The 17,477-nt window shown below is 41.4% G+C and overlaps 1 protein-coding gene across 5 annotated transcripts in view; it reads right to left on the reverse strand.

Moving 5' to 3' along the window:
• Nucleotides 1-17,477, reverse strand: part of LNX1 (ligand of numb-protein X 1) — a 191,626-nt gene that overhangs the window by 6,210 nt on the left and 167,939 nt on the right. For all 5 annotated transcript variants that reach the window (XM_059887616.1, XM_010806136.4, NM_001076234.2 and 2 more), the window contains 3 exons: nucleotides 11,800-11,934; nucleotides 8,102-8,279; nucleotides 6,879-7,107 (listed from right to left, as the gene is read on the reverse strand). In XM_059887616.1, the coding sequence (XP_059743599.1) occupies nucleotides 6,879-7,107; nucleotides 8,102-8,279; nucleotides 11,800-11,934 (542 nt within the window). The remainder of the gene's footprint in view (nucleotides 1-6,878; nucleotides 7,108-8,101; nucleotides 8,280-11,799; nucleotides 11,935-17,477) is intronic.

Here is a 17,477-nt window from a genome sequence, read left to right on the forward strand (position 1 = left end):
CCTTCAGCTAAAATAGAAAATTAGATTGAGGAAGCTGGTCCTTTATTATTCAGTGGCAATTAGATCAGTGTTAACATAGATGCAAGCTAAGTACAAAACTGTGTTACAATTATGACAGGTATGTCAGGAGCTAGATTGGACTCCAGAATCCCCAGGCCAGCGTTTTGAAAGGAAATTAGCATTTTCATGTTGGTAAAAATCAAGATACAGTGATTTTGTTTATAAACTGTACATTAAAATATTAACTGATTTTTGAGAAACCAATAAAAATCTCTTGTGAAATTTTTTTAGTGATAAAATTGGTTATTGTTATCGACCTTGCTAATCAATGTAACTTTTTCTTGGCATTTTGACTCCCATTTGAAGTAAAATAAGATTTGGGTTTGATGGTGGGTAATTTTAAAATGTAGTACTAAAATTCAACTCAGTTTTTTTGTTTAGTATCTGTCATCATAGAGCATTTACAGTAATCAGTTTCACTGAAATGACAGCTGAAAAGTATTGATTTCATTACATGAAACAACCATATTTTTACTGTAAAATGTTTATCTGCTGTATTTCACAGTAGGACTTGATGTTAGTAAGTTCACCTTACAGGAGTCGTGGAGTTTTACACAGTGGCACCCTAACAGCTCGTGTTCATAGCAGGTAATTGTTCCCCAAACCCCAGAGCACTAATGTCCTCACCTATGCCAATACTTGGGGGAAAGCATGTGGGTGCTTCTTATCCAAGGTTATGACCAAATATATCTCTCTATTCTTTAAAATATATGAACGGGTACAAAGAGCAGTACTCAAAAACTTAAGTATTTCTCATCCTTTTGACTGTCTTTTCATTAAGTATCACCTTGACTCTCTTACTGAATATTTTATCCCATGTGGACAAGCTATACAAATAACCATCTAAAATTTTTATGTGCCAATAGAAAATTTTCAGCATAACATTGTCATAAGTGTGTCTTTTTTCTTAGACTCTTGTTTTGATACAAGTATACCATGCTCTAAGCACTTGGTATATATCAGTGAACAAAACAGGTGAAACCCCTGCCCTGTGTAGCTTTATTCAAGAGAATTTCAGTGTTAACTAATTTAACTTCATTAAGTGCTTTCCTTCAGTTAAGCATTTATTTCATTATAGCAGTGAGAACTCACTATGTTAAATTCTCAGAGTCAGATCTTGTTCAGTTGGGACTAAGTTTTAGGGCATTTTTTTCTTAAGTTGAATTACTTCACTCTCTACTGGGAAATGTGGTGGCTGTCTTGATCAATGTTGAGGATATACCCTTGAGAAATTAATTTAAAATCTAAATTTAAATGTGAGCTTTTTTCCTATTCTCGGTTCTCCAAATTTAGGCTTAGTTGTGAAGATTTGTGGAGAAGGTAATGGCAACCCACTTCAGTACTCTTGCCTGGAAAATTCCATGGATGGAGGAGCCTGGTAGGCTACAGTCCATGGTATCACAAAGAGTTGGACATGACTGAGCTACTTCACTGGTGAAGATTTAGCATAGTGCACAGAATAGTGATTAGATCTGGTAACAGAATGCCTGAAGAACTATGGTCAGAGATTCATAACGCCGTACAGAAGGTGGTGACCAAAACCATCCCCAAGAAAAACACAAGAAGGCAAAGTGGTTGTCAGATGAGGCCTTGAAAATAGCTGAAAAAAGAAGAGAAGTGAAAGGTGAAAGAGAAAGATACATACCCAACTGAATGCAGAGTTCCTGAGAATAGCAGGGAGAGATAAGAAACCCTTCTTAAGTGAAAAATGAAAAGAAATAGAGGAAAACAATAGGATGGGAAAGACTAGAGATCTCCCCAAGAAAATTGGAGATACCAAGGGAACATTTCATGCAAAGATGTGCACAGTAAAGGACCAGAAACTGCAAGGATCTAGCAGAAGAGATTAAGAACAGGTGGCAAGAATACACAGAAGAACTATACAAAAGGCCTTAATGACCTAGATAACCACAATGGTATGGTCACTCACCTAGAGCCAGACATCCTAGAGTGTGAAGTCAGGTAGGCCTTAGGAAGCATTACTTCGAACAAAGCTATGGAGGTGATGGAATCCCAGCTGAGCTATTTAAAATCTTAAAGATGATACTGATGAAGTTCTACACTCAATATGCCAGCAAGTTTGGAAAACTCAGCAGTGGCCACAGGACTGAAAAGGTCAGTTTTCATTCCAATGGCAAAGAAAAACAATGCCAAAGAATGTTCAGACTACCGTATAATTGCGCTCATTTCACATGCTAGCAACGTAATGCTCAAAATCCTTCAAGCTAGACTTCAGCAGTTTGTGAACCACGAACTTGCAGAGGTACAAGCTGAATTTAGAAAAGACGGAGGAACCAGAGATCAGATTGCCAACATCTTTTGGATCATTGAAAAAGCAAGGGAATTCCAAAAAATCTGCTTCATTGACTGCGCTAAAGCCTTTGACTGTGTGGATCACAACAAAGTGGAAAATTCTTAAACAGTTGGGAATATCAGACCACCTTACCTGCCTCCTGAGAAACCTATACGCAGGACAAGAAGCAACACTTAGAACCAGACATGAAACAATGGACGGGTTCAAAGTTGGGAAAGGAAGTATATCAAGGCTGTATATTGTCACCCTACTTATTTAACTTATATGTAGAGTATGTCATGTGAAATGCCAAGCTGGATGAAGCACAAGTAGAAATCAAGATTGCCAAAAGAACAAAAACCACCACAATACTGTAAAGTAATTAGCCTCCAATTAAAATTTTAAAAAAAGATTGCTAAAAGAAATACCAGTAACCTCAGATATGCAAATGACACCACCCTAATGGCAGAAAGCAAAGAAGAACTAAAGAGTGAAAGAGTAGAGTGAAAAAGCTGGCTTAAAACTCAACATTTAAAAACGAAATTCATGGCATCCTGTCCCTTCACTTTATGGCAAATAGATGGGGAAACAATGGAAACAGTGACAAGATTTTATTTTCTTGGGCTCCAAAATCACTGCACTGACCGCAGCCATGAAATTAAAAGGTGTTTGCTCCTCAGAAGGAAAGCTATGACAAACCTAGACAGCATATTAGAAAGCAGAGACATCACTTATCTGACAAAGGTCCATATAGTCAAAGCTGTAGCTTCTCCAGTAGTCATGTATGGATATGAAGGCATGAAGAAGGCTGAGCACTGAAGAACTGATGCTTTTTAATTGTACTGGAGAAGACTTGAAAGAGCATGACAATTTTAAGGACTTCCTAAAAAGAACCACACCTCTAAATGTCAGAGTGTAGACTGTTACCCCTTTTGCTTTCGAAAATTACTAGAACGCCAACTGGGGATCATGCAAACAAATGTGAACTCCATGTTAAAACTGAAGGAGAGCCACCAAAGGCAGTGAAAGTCAGATTGTAGATGGAAGTGAGGCTGCCTACACTAGGGACTTGCAAACTAAGCCCTCAGAGCCCTGAGCCCATGGTGAGTGCCCCCTGATGTGCCGAATGCCATTCTGCAGACAGCACCAGACCCAGTTTGGCCAAGAAGAAGGGCATGAGTGAGGCAGTGAAAACCCAAACAGATAACCTACACAGGACGCATGCCTGGAAATGCAAGAATTAGCAGCCTGTCCGAAGTTGCAGCCTGTCCTGGTGGTAGGGTGGGAGAAGGATGTGTACTGTGAGTGGCCCTGCAAGGCAGATCTTAATTGGCTTGAGAGAAGTAAAACACACAACTCTATCATAAAGAGATGTTTCTACCACCTGGAAGATGGTCCTGATTCCCTCCTTTGATTATACAGTTCCAGCAAATAGCCACTCCAGGAAAAATTTAGCTCGAAAGAATGAACCAGTAGAGACACATGATAAAAGATGGAAAGTTAGCAGTAAAAACAGTAACAGACAAAAAACAACTCACCAGAAGAATGCTGCCACAGAAAGGAACTGCTGCTATAGACAAGGAAATTTATAACACCAGCCCTTTTACTATGAATTTAAAATATTCCTGAAACAGCAGCTCTATAAGAGATAAAGGCAGAGACCCAAGATTCCAAGGGGCAATAAAAGACAAGAGGAAAAGGGTTGAGAAGAAAGAAGTGGAAGAGAAAAAACAAATATATAAGTGCCTACAAAGGCAAAGATGAATGACTGAAAACTTTGGAGTATGAAGAGGCAGTCAAACAAAAATGAAAGTGAACAGATGAAAATGATTCAAGAGAAAAGACACAAAACAAAAAGATAACAAATACATGTCTGAACTCCCTGGAAAGAAGAACCCAAATAACAGAGAACATTTATCTCGAATGTTAGATGCAAAGAGCAAGCCACATGGCGAAGGAAAGAAATGAGACGGATCTCATTTCTCCACATCACCACTCAGTGCTAGTCAACAGTGATACATCACCTACAAAGTCCAAAAAGAGATGATGAGATTGTTTCATAACCAAGTAACCTGTCACAGGGCTGTACAGATGCAGCATGATTTCTTTAACCAGTTCTTACCAGTAGTGGGCATGACAGTACTACAGTGAGTATCACTGTACCTTATGAATTCTTTTCTCAGCATTGCTTGTGAAAGCTAAGAGGGAAACAACCCAGTGTCCACTACCAATAGGACTGGCTGAATCAATATAGCACCTCATGCGAAGAGTTGACTCATTGGAAAAGACTCTGATGCTAGGAGGGATTGGGGGCAGGAGGAGAAGGGGACGACAGAGGATGAGATGGCTGGATGGCATCACTGACTCGATGGACATGAGTCTGAGTGAACTCCGGGAGTTCGTGATGGACAGGGAGGCCTGGCATGCTGTGATTCACGGGGTCGCAAAGAGTCGGACACGACTGAGCGACTGATCTGATCTGATACAGGAGAATACTCTCAGCCGTGGAGAGGAAGAGGCAAGCGGATGTGTCCTGATGTGAAATGATACCAGTGTATATTTGTAGATTTTAAAAAGTATGGTATAGCACATTGTGTGTTACCATTGTATGTGTGTGTGCATCTGTACCTAGACCAGGGGTCAGCAAACTACAGCCCAGCCCAACACCCAATTCTATAAATAAGCAGCCATACCTATTCATTTATGTGTTGAGCATTTACTGTTTATGGCTTCTTTTGCACAACAGCAGAAATGAATAGTGGCAACAGAGACAGAAAGACCCTCCAAACCTACACTCTGTGGCCCTTTTCAGAAAAAGTTTACCAACCTCTGACACTGACACTCCCTGAAATATTACACAAAGAACTGGTAACCGTGACCTCTGTTGAGCAGATCTGAAGGGCAAGGGCTGAGAGAGTCACTTTCAGAGGGTCACTCTGTTACCCTTTGGTGCCTCTGCATGTTCACTTTGCTTATTACATGACTGCAAGGAGATAAGTGGATGAAGGAAAATAAGAATTGCCAGGGTGACAGCAAACCAGTGTTGTCATTTCATGCTTTCTATTCTTAAAGGAAATGAGCAAAATTCACGTTAGACTTCTGGCAAGAGCAGGGAAGCGACCTTCCTGGTTATCCAGTGATCAAAACTCTGCAGTTCCACTGCAAGTGGGGTGCGTTCGATTCCTGGTGGAGGAACTAAGCTCCTGAAAGCAGTGCCAACAAAAAAACAAGTAGGGAAGTGCTGTGCCAAGGTCAAGGGCAAAAGGTAGAGGGAGAGAAAGCCATTCACTTGGTTGTATTTGGACTGAAAAAACATCTCACATTTGCTCTGCTTTACATGAATGAACAAGGAACTTCATTGTATGACACATAGCTTTCAAGTTCAAACATACTTCAAAATGATCTATTTTAACAGACTGCAGGCTTAGATTTTTTTAATATAACTTTAATACTCTCTTCCACTTAGGCTCAGTTTTAAAATTGTTAAAGACTTTTAAACTCAATGCTCAATTTTCAACCTAAAATGTACTCATTTTTAAAAACATTTTATCAAGTGAAGGCTCAAAAAGGAATCCCGGTTTGTATTTAAGGTAAGGTTGTTTTTTAAAACCTCATTTAAAAATTAGAGGCCAACCTATTCCCACCTGCCAAATGTACTCAAACCAAACATCGTACTTTGATTCATTTAATCCTTTGCCAGCATATTGTCATCAGCAATGCCCATGTTTAACATTGAAATCACACATTTGGGATTTTTAAGGCGCTCCTTCATAGGCCAAGAGTTCACACTCTGATGCAGGTGAGCAAACCTCAAGTTTATCTGTCCTGTGAATATTTGATTTCTGTATCTAGCCCTGAGCAAGGTTGCTCCCAAATCTTTTCCTGAACTTCTAAAACACTTAACTGGCTTCCCTATAAGGCTCTAGTTACGTCTCACTAGAATGACAACCCAGCCACTTCCTGAAGGCTTACACAAGAACTTTACAAGAGTAGGAACTAAGGAGAGGTGATCTGAGCCAGACCCTCAATCACACATGCCCCAGCATCTGCGCGAAAGGAAAATGTGCTGCTGTGTCGCTTTGTGTCTAGCCAGGGCCACCCAAAAGCTGGGTGAAGAGGGGAAGAGAGGGGAAGCCACGGAAGTTTTGCCTCTGCAGGTTCCCAGTGCTGCTGCTAACCAATTTGGAAAACAGGACCTTCCCGTGGCTCCAGGGTGTGTGAACACAAGCCCCTTCTCCCTGTCCGCTGGGCTTCCTGCTGCATGTATGACCCACACCACCATACATGGCAGCCCTGTAAGCTCCTCAACAGGAGTGCCCATATTCAGGCTTTCATTCCTGCCTGAGGATTACTGTGTTTTCAGTTACAAAAGGGAAGACGAATTATTTCAAATAGACCCACAATCACACATGGGTCTCATTAAGATTGTTAGTGCCCAGAATCAGCCCGAGAGAGTGAAACAGTGGTCTACGAACTATAATTGTTTCCTCCCACACCTCCCCAAGGATGTCACATTGGAACTCACCGCGGTAATTCCAGCCACATGACCCAAGAGGGGAACCAGTCGCTGGGTGGGGCTGTGTCTTGGTCAGAGTCCAGGGCTGCCAGGCTGCTGTCATCTTCCTGGGGCTCATACTCTTTGACTTCCAAAGCTTTCAGTACCACTGAGGAGGACGTGCTTTTCAATAAACCAACTGCCTCACTCCGGCTGACTTCAGTCAGTTCAATCCCATTCACATTCAACAAAATGTCACCTAGGGGCCAGAGAAGCAGAAGCCATTCTTAGTGAGGCTGCAAATGGGAACTTCTGCTGGAGAGGATAAGGGGCGGCGCTGACCAGGATGTGGAAAAGTGAGGGCAAAGGACACCCTTGTGACGTGAGGTTCGTTCTCACATAGCAAATTGTGAGCAGCGTGCATGTTGCAAAGTGTTGAAAAATTGTGTGTTGGCGGGGGGTGGGGGGGGCGCGGGGTCAGGGGTTTCTAAACGTACATGTTGGTATTTGGCTCTTGCCTTTAAAATGGGGGGAAGGAAGGGAGCGGGAGGATGAGAGGAAGACAGAATAGCCATATTCACTATTTAATCAGAGAAAACCTACTTTTTTTCCCCCCTTCTCTCCCCCACCCCCTATTTTTAGCACAAAGGCAGAGCAAGGTGGCAAAAGCTTACACAGAGCCTGGCATGTAGTAGGCACCCAATAAATACAGATTGAGTAAATAAGCTTCCCATGAGATTAGGCATCTCTTTCCTTAGAGTACCCTGGATCACATTAAAGTAGTGAAACTTTTCACCAATGAGAAAGTATCTGGCGTGGTATTTTCACTTAATATTCATTGAATCAAATCATTTTGCCTATCCAACCCATAAATACAGTTCACAAACAGTTTCATCACTGGTCATTCCAGCAAAGAATCACTTAGAATGAACAGAACCAAATTACTCCACTTAATAGAGGCAGCTTGCTCATAATTGCAGTTCTTCCCTAAATTAATGCTTGGCATCCTTGGCAGGTACTCACTTTCCCAGCAAGCAACGTGGCCCACCGTCAAACCACATGAACCAAAAGGGGTGAAACCCAGTCCAGCAACTATATTCGAACCAATCATGGTCAATAAGTAAGAGATGTCCTGGCCAGATCACCCTCACATTCTCTTGTTAATTCTGGAAACAGTTACCTAATCCAGGAAGCCACACTAATTCCTTTTAACACTCTGCTGCCCTAGTTCCTTAAGTCTCTTTACTTTTTACCTGTTTTTATTCTTCCATCTCTGCTTATGACTCCTCCGGGCTCAACACTGATGACATAGATGGGCAAATCCCACTCTGTGTGTGATGCGCCCCCTGCAACGGTCATGCCGAGTGATTCACCAGGGTCTTTTCGGACACTTACTACTTTCTCATGACAAGTGACCACAGGATGGAGGGGCTAAAGGCACAGACGGGAAAAAAAAAAAAAATACATATATATATATATATATAGCACATTTGTTCACAAGTGGGTTTGAGTTGCTTATATACAAAAACTACCAAAATTGCATAAACATGTGATGGAGGTTCTTAGAGGAAGGGCGGGGAGGGGGGAAGAGTTGGGGGGAGACAGATGCAGAGAACTCACTTGGTCCTCACTACAGAGTTACATTATCCCAAATGCCATTGGCTGACACGGAACATTTACATTTCAAATGGAGATGTAAAAAACGGAAAGAGGAATAGGGTGAAGACCACTGGAGAAATATTAAGTATACAAAGTGAACTGCACCTGAGATTTTTCATGTGACTCATTTATTCCTGATATAGTGAGTCAACATTTCATGAAATTTGTCACTCATGAATATCAGCACTTTTTTCTAAGTTAAAAGAGTAACCATATTTAAAGTAAATGGTCCCAGTTTAATTTATTCAGGTAATCACAGAAATCCACAAAGAAAAATAATGAACTTCATAGATATTATCCTCTAAAAACTCACCAATATCTGGGTTTTCCCCAGCTGACAACTTTATTCTTACTTTATCGTTCTAAATAATGTGCAGTTATACCCTTTAATTTTATTACATAAAATATACACATTGTATTAATAGAATAACTTCTAAAATTAAGAGAATTGTGATTTTTTTAAATTTTATTTTATTTTTAAACTTTACATAATTGTATTAGAATTGTGATTTTGATTCAACAGCACAAGACTAAAAACATCAAAGCCATATGCAACATTATCTTGAAAGCATTAAGAGTGAGTCAAGGAATATATATCAGTGAATATACATCAATATATATTTTTCTAAAAAGTTATTCTCTTTCCTGCTTGGGCAGTGACCAAGCAGATTAAGTCAGCATGTGCACTGCAAATAAATAGTTATAACACCTGATCAAACCTCAAGGAGGTTTATGGTTCAAAACATAGCTGATAGTTCTATCTAAAGAAAGAAAAAAAATTTTAATTTGACAAAAATAATCATGTCACAGAACAAAATGTAAGCGTGCTTCTGAAATAAGAACTTGTATTAGTTTTTGCATATTCATAAAGGAGCTCTGAAAGAAAAAGGAGGTGAGTACTGGGCAGGGCAGATATGGGTGAGAAACTATGCTTTCCATCTTTTGAACTCTGTGAATATATTATGTATTCAGTAAACCAAATGGGCTGTAATCAAACTTCTGTAAATTTGATGGTTTTCATAATACAGAACTAATGCTTGCATGCACAGAATCAATTTTTAATGCTTCATTGTGAAGCAAGATAAACCTAGGATTTTTGAGCATTTATTACCTCATGATTTCCTATGGTTTTAAATAACCCATGTCTCTTGTAATGGTTTTATTATATACAGTAATGCCATGTGAGTGTATCCCTAGCACTGAGCATAGCATTTAACACATTGATGACAATAAGTACACATCTGTTGAATAAATGGATGGATAAACTGCAAGTTGCCACACCTTGTTTTTGATAGTAATAGAATAATAAATTGGAAATTAATAATTATAGCAAGGTATATGCTGCAGTTAGTACTCCTAACATCAGGGGTGTGTTTAAATAAACCTTAGAACTTTGAAGTGCCGTGTAGAGATGGGTTGTGCAGGTGATGTAGCCACACTCAATCGTTCTTCAGCTTTTCAATTGGCTAAAAACTTCTCTGTCTCACAAATCTTGGTTTGCCTTCTTTTGGTATTTCTTTGAATCATTAAGTGCCTACTTTAAAAAAGCCATATTACTTCCTAAACAAAACTTGAGTAGGGTCATGAAAAACTAAATCATCACGTCTATATATTTTAATTTTAAATACAGCACTGTGTGTGTGTGAGAGAGAGAGAGAGAGAGCGAGAGAGAGAGGACACTCCAGAGGGCAGATAGAACTATAAATTAAAATAAAAATAATTACAATTTCCCACTAGGCCAGTCTGTTATGTAGGTTTTCCAGGAACTGGACACATGACAGAAGGTTGCAGCAAAAATTTGATCAGATTACCCTATTTCCATGATTCATGATGGTTAGGTGGAAGGGATCATAAAGCCACAGTGCTGGTGGAAGCCGCATTCTTAGTGCTTTAATGAACCAGAATATAATATGGTCTAGTTAACTCACACTGAAACTTTAAATAATTGAGCTAATAAGCCAGTTTTCCATTAACAGATACCATTGGTTTAATTTAAACACTAATGGTATTTATTATCAAAAAGACACCAGGTAGTCATTATCCATAAAAGGTTTTAGCAGGAGGTACTTGGTTTTTCTAGATTGCTTATTGTAAACAAACCTAAAATTTATGGATTTATGGGGTATGGCTGGCTGGCTGGAGGAAGGCGAGGTGGTGTAGCCTTGCAGGCTATGTAGTTAACAGTATACAAAGCAGAGATATTCCAAAATAAAAAATCTGCATCCATTGCTCAAAAACTCAAACTTGTGAGTTGTTCCAAACTGAAACACAGCCTGATATAGAAGGTAGGCATTCCTAATATCTGTTGCAAGAAGAATGGGCTACCTATAAGAGTTTAGTGACAAGTGATTTAATGAAACCAGGTCTCAGGAGAAATGACAGCTAGAAACTCATTGCCATCACAGTAGGATGCCAAGCCAAGGCATAGGACTAAGCAAGGTTTGTGTTACTTGGATACCCATCCAAATGGGGAGGGTACAATACTGCCTCTAATAAAAGCCACAGACAAAAGTACACATTGGCCTGAGTCACCTCACTTAAAAGACGCTACAAATTGCTGACCTGAAGGAGGCAGTCTGCCTAGTGATGCATTCTGCTTCATCCACAGTGTTTTAAAATTTTTCTGGAATTGAAAACCATAAGGACATACGCTCTGTAATTTGTCCCAATCCCCACCACTCCCTAATATTACATCAACTTGAATGTTTTTATTATCTTCCTGGGTATTCTTGCAAAAACAAACACACTAAAAATAGAAGGGGAAACAACCCTGGTGGTCCAGTAGTTAACACTCATGCTCCCACTGCAGAGGGCATGGGTTTGATCCCTGGTTGGGAAACTAAAATCCTGCATGACTTGTCGTGCAGCCAAAAAAAAAAAAAAAGATAGCAGAGAATCATTCATTTTCAGGCAGATTGGGTACTTCAAAAGCCAGAAACCAAGCCACCTTCCTCATTTCAACGTGAATAGGAACCGTCCTTAAACAAATCGCCTGTTTTAAAAATAAGACATCTATTTGGCTTAGACTAGAAATTAGGTCCCATATGAGGTCTGGTTTTCACGATTGAGTTTCAAAACACTCCTGTACCTTTCCCTCTCCTCCGTGGAAAGGAGACACCTGTTATCTCACCATGTCGCGAAGATGGGATTTGGGGCTTTTGTTTTACAAGACAAGTCAAACAGTGTTTAAGTGATGAAGTCCAGAGATGACACTTAGAAATGTTCAAGTGTGCAGGTTTCCCAAGAAAGAGCTCCCTGCAGGACCAGTGGACATATCCCGGCTGGGCCTCACCTTGGGAGTGTTGCTCCTGTCCCCTGACCCCGGGGACTGGCTGCCGTTGCTGTTCCAGCTGGCTTCCTGAAAGATGTCAGGACTGTGCCGCCGAACCTGGCGGGATACGACGAGGTGAACACGCCTTTCACTGGCCTGCGTGATGAGACACAGGTGTTAGCCACTTGGAGCTTCCATCCTAAACATCCAGCACCAATGACTTAGCGAGATGTCAGTCTGGTTTTACTTTTCTTTTTAACTTTTTATTTTGTGTTGGGGTATAGCCGATAAACAGTGTTGTGATAGTTTCAGGTGAGCAGCAAAGGGACTCGGTCAACGTATGCCTGTATCCATTTTCCCCCGAGGTTTTACCTTTTTTATGGAAAAAAATGATTTCCCACATTCTCCATGATTATCCCCACTTTGTAATTTGGCAAGAACTTGAGTTATTTCCTTTATCCCTATACTTTAGGTAACGAACATCACTTCAAAGGGAGAAACTAAGGAACATTTGACTCATTCAACAGTCTTTGAAAAGACACTGTTGGGCATTGCTAACTTATTTTTAATGAACTGCACACAAGCCACGACTGAAGGACTTTCCAGCTTGAACAGAGTGTACTGTGTAAAGTTGCAGCCTAGTCCAAATCCCAGACCCAAGGTCTAAGACCAAAGGCAAAGAGTAAAGAAAAGAAATGGAGTTGGTGACGGCAACACTCCCACTGCAGGAATACGAATCCTGTGAGTGACAGTTTCAAGCTTCTGAGTATTGGAAAAGATGAGCATTTCAGAAATCTGAGGATGACAGCAGGCTCTAACACAACCTGATTTGAAGGCCTTTCCTGATCTTTTTTTTAAATGTGACGGTCACTAATTGTGTTGACCAGTCCTCTCTGCTATGTACCCTGACAAAGAGAAGCTGCACTGCTTATTAGGAAGGTTGATTCCACACCATGAACCTACCAATTGGCTCTCTGCCACTGAGGAGTTTCACTTGTGTTTGAGAACACATGGGGTCATTATTCTAGAACAACTGACTACAGAGGTTCCAGACCTGCAGGCCAGATAGACGAAACCTTGGACCTGTGAAACATACCTAACAAGGCTCCCTGATGGCCCAGGCTGAAGGAGCCTGCTCACCTCCCTGTCACTTGAATAAAAGCTGACTGTGGCTGAGGCATGGCTGGATTTGACTGGAAACCAGGAAAGAGGCTTGGGGACCAGGGAGGTGGAGAAGAGAAGACTAAGTTCTAGGCATTTTCCCTCTACATCCCCTCCCCTAGCCACCAGCATCACAGCACAGGTGGATGGCGGCCTACCTGCCCTCTTCCTTCACTGGCACAGTTCTCAGACCATGGACAAGTCAGGTCATGAAAAGAGGCCACGGAAAGTCCATGTTCTTCTCCATGAGCTCAGACAATGGGAGTGGAGTTGTTCACTTCCTGCCTCTCTGCCTCTTCTTTCCCGTGGCCTGAAAGTCACTCTCAGGAACTAGGATCTTGTTTTAAAATCTTAAGCAATGAGAACGCCACCAATGAAATCAGATCCCTACAGTTGCCTAGCCCAAACTTTGTGGCTTTACATTCTTCTATTAATATCTCAGGACTCTTTAGAAACGTAGGTGTCATCAGCTGGGTGGTTATAATATAGATGAATGTTTAAAAACAGCTGCTAAAGTACAGTGCCTGTTGTAAACATCATGGTGGATGGTGGGCCAGCATGATTCATTTCACATACATGTAGAAAACCCTACAAAGAAAGTTTAAGTCCTTTACTTCCTCTCCTTCATATCAAGCTTGATCATCACTTCTGTTGCTCTGCCCAGTCATCACTTACAGAGTTGTCTCCCCTGCTCATTTGCCTATCTCGAATTCCCTGATGTTTCTCATCATATATAAAGCTTGTGTCAGACCAGGATAAAAATAACAAGCCCAGGAAACAACAGCGAAGTAAGCTGACATGAAGAACTATGGTACTAGCCAACTAAACTCAATTCTTGGAAGAGGATTTTGTAATAGCTTTTTCTTTATACTGTAAGCCCCACTTATCCAAATGAGGTTATCTCTGGGAACTTTTTGAAGCAAAAGTCACTAAAAGATAAGAAGTGGCAAACATTCAAGTCAAAACTTCAGCTGCTGAGTCCAAATATGCTCTTTATCTTCAGGGAAACTCCAACGTTTTGAAAGATCTCAGTGGTAGGTTTGTATCTAGGCCCACGTGCTGTGCCGTGTTCAATTTGGACTAGCAGCAGCTGCAGGCCTAAGCACCTAATAAGAACTGAGAGAATCAGAGACAGATTGAATCAACTCGCTAGGCAATATCCCAAATGCCAAGGAGTAGCCTGTAAGAGCTATTTAATTCACATTTTCCAGCATGAATTTCTCACTGGATTTTCAAATGCTGGCTCTGGCAGAAATAACACTCCAATAAACAACCCTGGTATCAATTTACTTGGAAATAAATTCCCTGCAAGGCTAGATCCCGGGCTCTTACCAGCCACCTTATAAATTGCTCTCAGAGAGATGCTATTTGATGCTCTTTCTTTCCAAGTATTTGAAGTTGAAGGTGGAAAATGGGCTAATGTGTTTATCCTGGCTTTAACTCTCAGGAGCAGCTGGATTTAGGGCTGAGAAATAGCCCTTAGCACCAGATAGCCTTTCTTTCCACTGGTTGAATGTAGTGTGAATGTGGGATGAGTATGAGAAGGAGGGGGGGAATCATAGAAAGACTGAATGAAGGAGGGAATGGCAAGAACTCGCTTATTTCATACCCACATAATCTGTGCCAGGAGGAAGGGGGGCAGCAGACCTGTTGTTTAACTCTCAAAAGAAGAGGGGGCCCCACTTCTTTCTGGCATATCTTGGGATGCTGTAATTTGGGCAAAAGAACTGTTTAACAATTGCAACTGAAGTAACAGACCAAGCTAGAGGTAATTTTCCTCTCCTCTCTTCTCTCCCTTAAACATTCTAAATTTCAATCCAGACAAATTCTGGACATAGAGGTTACAAGCTGCACAGTCTGACTGCAGTACCATATTTTTTCTATTCTAAGCACCCAAGCCTTAAATTCCTCTTCTCCCTTCCTTGTTTAAGGGGAAGGGATTCTAATGGCCTCCACCTTCTCCCCTGTGGACCTCCACTTGCTGGCAGGCCTCTCTACAAACATTCTGTCCCTGCGGTTGACAGGTGTCTGCTAGACTAGCCTCTAAGAGCCTCGGGGACAAGGCTTCTGCCCTCAGGGGGTTGTCCTACTTCAGGAAAAGTCTGAAGCAGATGCCAAGGAGACATGAGTAACACACATAAAAGCCTCCTGAAGTGGGACCAATTACTCCTAGCTGAAAAAACAGGACAAATCTCATATTCAGAGAAAACCAGAAGGTTAAAACTGAATAGCATTTCTCATGGAAAAGCTTGTTTGCTTTTGTTTCATTTAATGATTTCTCTGCTCTTTTGAGATTTGACTCAAAGCTGCCAATCATTTTTATATGATGAGAGTAAGCAGAGGTCACAAATGACAAGCATAGTCCAGCAGCCTCACTTATATTTAGCCCATTTTAAAATAATACAATGCCATCCCTCATAGCTGGAAGGAAGAAGAGTCTGAGAGTGCTACACTGATGTTTTCCAGGGCGAGCATCTTCCTTTGTGTTCAGCTTGGAAATGGTTCTTTTCTCTACAAAACCCACTGCAGTTGATTGTCAGGATGCAACAAGGACCAGGCATTTCAGAGTAGAGAAGTGGAAATCAAAGATGCCACTGCACCAGAGGCCAGGACAGATGTTCTGCAGAGCTGTGCCCTGGAGCAGAGTAGGACTCTGTACTGACCCACTGTGTCATGGTCTATATGGAGGCTAGTTAGGGCAGAGCAAGAGTTGATAGACTACCTGTACTTCAAAGTGTGGTGACCAAGCCAAATTCTCTACCTATTCATGTCCAAAACACTGGAGTTAGACCAAATGCACACTAGCATTTGCTGCTTTATATGTGTGTGTGTGTGTGTATACACATATATACACACACATGTATATATGTATATATATATATATATATTTATACATAAACACATATATTTAAGCATACATGTGTGCATGCATGCATGCTAAGTCGCTTCAGTCTTGTTTGACTCTTTGTGACCTATAGACTGTAGGTTGCCAGACTCCTCTGTCCATGGGATTCTCCAGGCAAGAATACTGGAGTGGGTTGCCATGCCCTCCTCCAGGAGATCTTCCCGACCCAGGGATCAAATCTGCATCTCCTATGACTCCTGCATTGCAGTAGATTCTTCACCGCTGCACCAGGGAAGCCCATATTTTAGCATATGTATATATATGCTTAAGTAAAACATTTTGTAAACTGTAATTTGTGTGGGTTTGGTCATTGCATTGACATATTAGCTTCAAAAAATCTCAAGTTAGGAGTTACCACACTCCTGCCCCCTCAGTGCTGCAGAGTATCATTCTATACAAAAGCCTGACACAGGGGACTCTGAACTGACTGATGGGCAGCCTGCTTCAGTTCCCCTCCAACTCCTTGCCGTGTTGTAACCCAGTGTGTGCTTCAGTGCATCCAATGACAGTGAAGTCACGGTGTCCCACGGTGGTGCAGGCCATTTTTAGACAGCACTAATTAGCAAGTTAGCCCTTAGGTTGAGTTTAAATTTGTCTTTCTCTTGCTTGTCCATTGGTTCTAGCCATGTCCTCTCAGGCAACCCCAATCAATTCCCATGTGACAAGCCTATTTGAAAATAACTCTCATGGCCCTCCCTTAGCTCCTCTCATTTCCAGGTCAAGGATTTCTAGTTTCTTTCATATTTAACAAGTCACCTCAAAAACATGAACTCTGAACTCACTCTGATAAAGTTGAGTTGGGTGTGTGTATGAGAATTAGACCTAGAAGATATATCCTGGTCTGACCAGCAGAATAAAGTGTTTTTGGATGGACCAGCTGCACCCAGTACTTTATTTATGGAGTTCCCATTTTGTCAATTCACATATGCATAAAGACTGTCTCTGTTCCATGGGGCCAAGACCTCCATAGGTGTCTGTCTTGGTTATTGCTGCTTAATTGAAAGATGACAGGGAGGTTCCCAAGATGCTGCTGTGAACACATCACAGCAGTGCAGCCTGCCTCTGAGATCACGTGTGGCACACAGACCACACACAGCCATGCAGGCAATAGGAGGCATCCGAACAGGGTTACCCCTGATATGCTAGCAAAGTAACAAAGTTGTCAGCTGTTCCTGCTGACAGAGCAACATACTGCACAGTGAGGTACAGAAACAAAGTCCTTGCCCAAAGGTTCTGCCAGTGAGCAAGAGAAGAGCTGAGAAACAGAAACATGTCTCCCTACAAGGAAACCCTCCTACACTGTTGCTGGGGATGTAAACTGGTGCAGCCACTATGGAAAACAGTACTGCAGTTCCTCAAAAAACTAAAAATAGAGCTACCTATTACTTTGCCAACAAAGGTTCGTCTAGTCAAGGCTATGGTTTTTCCAGTGGTCATGTATGGATGTGAGAGTTGGACTGTGAAGAAAGCTGAGCACCAAAGAATTGATGCTTTTGAACTGTGGTGTTGGAGAAGACTCTTGAGAGTCCCTTGGACTGCAAGGAGATCCAACCAGTCCATCGTAAAGGAGATCAGCCCTGGGTGTTCATTGGAAGGACTGATGCTAAAGCTGAAACTCCAATACTTTGGCTGC

This window comes from Bos taurus, chromosome 6 (assembly GCF_002263795.3).
Source record: "Bos taurus isolate L1 Dominette 01449 registration number 42190680 breed Hereford chromosome 6, ARS-UCD2.0, whole genome shotgun sequence".
Classification (NCBI taxonomy): Eukaryota; Metazoa; Chordata; class Mammalia; order Artiodactyla; family Bovidae; genus Bos; species Bos taurus.